This window comes from Oncorhynchus clarkii, chromosome 28 (genome assembly GCF_045791955.1).
Source record: "Oncorhynchus clarkii lewisi isolate Uvic-CL-2024 chromosome 28, UVic_Ocla_1.0, whole genome shotgun sequence".
Lineage (NCBI taxonomy): Eukaryota > Metazoa > Chordata > Actinopteri > Salmoniformes > Salmonidae > Oncorhynchus > Oncorhynchus clarkii.
Window position 1 is genome coordinate 49165644 of NC_092174.1, and position 3574 is coordinate 49169217.

The 3574-nt window shown below is 48.3% G+C and overlaps 1 protein-coding gene across 1 annotated transcript; it reads left to right on the forward strand.

Moving 5' to 3' along the window:
• The first annotated feature begins 1326 nt into the window (after positions 1–1326).
• LOC139387365 (neurogenic differentiation factor 6-B-like) lies at positions 1327–2514 on the forward strand. Its single transcript, XM_071133498.1, has 2 exons — positions 1327–1505; positions 1614–2514. The coding sequence occupies exons 1-2, from the start codon at positions 1327–1329 to the stop codon at positions 2512–2514; spliced, it is 1080 nt and encodes a 359-aa protein (XP_070989599.1).
• Positions 2515–3574: the final 1060 nt, after the last annotated feature.

Below are 3574 nucleotides of genomic sequence, written 5' to 3' on the forward strand. Positions count from 1 at the left end.
TGAATCTGGTGGTCCCTATAGTCCCTATAGCTGTATCTAGTTGTCCCTATAGTCCCTATAGCTGTATCTGGTGGTCCCTATAGCTGTAACTGTTTCATGCTATTGTATTATATTCAGTTAACTTCATATTACTCTATTCTATTGTATTAATACAATCACACTCAGGGGCCAAATTATAAAGTACATTTTACAGCAGGTTCAATTGCATCGGTTGAAAATGACAGCTCTGTCACAAAGGGCACATAACTAATGCTTCGGCATTGTTGAGAAGCTACATCCGTCAATATATTCCATCACATTCATATCTTATCCATGGATTTTCTGATGATAAATAATACATGTAAAAACAGTTTTTTGGGACCTACTTGTTGCCAACCTACATACAGTATATTACCTTAAACAGCCCTAAGGCATCGCGCCATCTTTCTGATCTGGAGGACAGTTATATGAGTTGTTATCCTTCTCTGGTCTGCCTGTTTGACGGTTCAGCGTGAGCCTCCCGGTGCCCATTACCAAGATGCCAGATGATCAGCGCGGGATGGAGGTCCCACGGGACAGGAGCCACGTGACTACGCCCTGCCACGAGATGGCAGCGGCAGATGGCATGGGTACCCGCTCTGGCAGTTGGCATGAGTGTCATTTCTCAAAGAAAGACTGAGAGAGAGAGAGAGGAGGGGGGAGAAGGAGAGAGAGGTGGAGAGAGAGAGAGAGGTGGAGAGAGAGAGAGAGAGAGAGGTGGAGAGAGAGAGAGAGAGAGAGAGAGGAGGGGGGAGAAGGAGAGAGAGGTGGAGAGAGAAAGAGAGAGAGAGAGAGAGAAAGAGAGAGAAGGGGGGCGAAGGAGAGAGAGGTGGAGAGAGAGAAAGACACCAGTAAAGGAATGATTCTGTCATTTTGTTTGCAAGAGAAGAGAGAGGAGAGAAGAGAGGAGAGAAGAGAGGAGAGAAGGTGGCACAGAACAGAGAGAAGGGAGATACTAGAGAACATGCACACCGCCCGCTGACATACATTCAGGTGAGGAGACTTGTCTTGGCATACGGATTGTTTCACCTATCATATGCATGTTGTTCTATCAATAGTTTTCGTCACTAAATAGCATATATATATGTATAACTAATTTATTCAGAAATGTTGATTGCTGGAGCATGTGACTTTGGCCTTGGTTTTGCCAAATAGCAACACAACATCTCTCCAGATTCTCCATAAATAGGAGAAGCACACGAACATTTGACATTGACAGGCTATACATAGTGTGGGCATTGTAATAGTTTATGTGTTGACTGCTTTGCTTGCGTGTGTGTTAACTGGGAGTTGTGGTCTATAGGAATCATGTTGACTCTACCGTATGAAGAACCAGATATGACGTATGAGCCCCGGTTTGGAACCAACTACCCCCGTGGGAGCTTACCGGATCTGGAGCCAAACCCGATACACAGCCTGAACGTCACGTCGAACCCGGAGAGAGAGGGCGAGGAGGAGCCAGACCCGATACACAGCCTGAACGTCACGTCGAACCCGGAGAGAGTGGGCGAGGAGGAGCCAGACCCGATACACAGCCTGAACGTCACGTTGAACCCGGAGAGAGAGGGCGAGGAGGAGCCAGACCCGATACACAGCCTGGACATCACGTCGGACCCAGAGGAGGGTGACATCTCAGAAAGAGAGGATGAGGAAGAAGAGAGAGAGGATGACATCCAGCAGGATGAAAACGGCCACCCCAGAAAGAGAGGACCACGGAGAAAGAAGTTGACTAAAGGTAGACAGGAGAGGGTCATGGTGCGCCGTCATGAGGCAAACGCCCGTGAGCGCAGCAGGATGCACGGTCTGAACGACGCGTTAGAGAGCCTCCGAAAGGTGGTGCCCTGCTACTCCAAGACCCAGAAGCTCTCCAAGATAGAGACTCTGCGCCTGGCTAAGAACTACATCTGGGCCCTGTCAGAGACGCTGTCTGCGGGCAAGAAGCCGGACCTGCTGGGGTTCGTTCAAACTCTGTGTAAGGGCCTGTCCCAGCCCACGACCAACCTGGTGGCTGGCTGTCTGCAGTTGAAAGCCAGGTCCTTCCTCACGGACCACAACGGAGAGGTGACGTACCCCGGTAGTACGGCCCACTATGACAACATGTATCCCTACCCCGGGGCAGATCTGGGCACGGCCCCTGGACAAGCCTGCAGCACCCTGGGCAGCGCCAAGCCGTCCTACCACAGCCGGCACTACAGCTACGGTGGCCAGTACGAGCCGTGCTACGACCACACGCCTCCTGAGGGAGGAAGGGAGGGACACCTAGGCGGACAGATCAGCCCTCCTCTGAACTTTAACGGCATATTCTCTCTGAAACACGACGAACCGGAGGAGTACGGGAAGAGCGGCCACTATGGGATGAGATACAGTTCTGTGCTCGGTCACGGCTCCCTCAGCACGGCATCCATGTACCGGGTCTCGCCAGAGGGCCGGTTACACTATGAATTACACCTTCGGTCCGCAGGGCAGACCCACAAGGCTGAGACTCAGAGCCAGTAGGCAGAACTGCCAGGCTGGGACTCAGAGCCAGTAGGCAGAGCTGCCAGGCTGGGACTCAGAGCCAGTAGGCAGAGCTACCAGATTGGGACTCAGAGCCAGTAGGCAGAGCTACCAGGCTGGGACTCAGAGCCAGTAGGCAGAGCTACCAGGCTGGGACTCAGAGCCGGCAGGCAGAGGCATAATTAATAGAACACTTAAAAGGTTATACTTCCCCTGTTACTATTCATCACACACACACACACACACACACACACACACACACACACACACACACACACACACACACACACACACACACACACACACACACACACACACACACACACAGAGAGAGATCACCAGTGGAAGGAGCACGGTGTGCCAATACAAAGTGTTTAACATGCAATTTATTGATTGATGAGTTTATGAATGTATTAATTTCTTCCCTGTGTATTGAATTATCTATGTAACTATTTGTTTATTCATTGACCTTAACATATAACAGTTTGTCACAGGGAATTTAACACTGGTTTGATTGCAAATGTTGTGTAAAAATATTTTCTATTGTGTTTTTAAAATTGGGCCTATATCTATAGCTGATAAACAACTAGGCTACTGAATCATATTAATACAATTATTATGGAAACTTGGAGACGACCAGCGGTGTAGATTATCAAGGTAAAAAGCAAACACGAATTATCATCTCATCAGGGAATTATGTTTCAGTTGACTTGTTTTCGCCGTGAGGAGACCTGCAACAATCTTCTATAAAGAGACGCAATGCCAGAAATATCCCAACTACAGGAAGAGATTCCAGAGAAACATGTTCAATACTGATTTAATCCCACATAAGAAAGGCCTCTGTAATGCTATAGGCCTTTGTGCTGACTGGGTGCATGTTGGAATATAGGTGTTTAAATAAGGCTAATTAATTATGTCGTCGTGCCAAAGCCTCAACGCAGCAGCTAAGCTCAATGTGTGCTCAAATCAAATTAACGCTTCAACTGTATAAAAGTCGAGGAAAATGCATTTGTATTTAAATCAGTGAAGTAAAAAAAGGTGAATGTGATCGCTTAATGTA

Bases quoted from the DNA above. Each gene is read 5' to 3' on its own strand.
- LOC139387365 (XM_071133498.1), top strand. From the start codon at position 1,327: ATGTTGACTCTACCGTATGAAGAACCAGATATGACGTATGAGCCCCGG. The intron at 1,506-1,613 runs GTCGAACCCGGA...CCCGATACACAG, and splicing joins ATACACAGCCTGAACGTCAC to CCTGGACATCACGTCGGACC.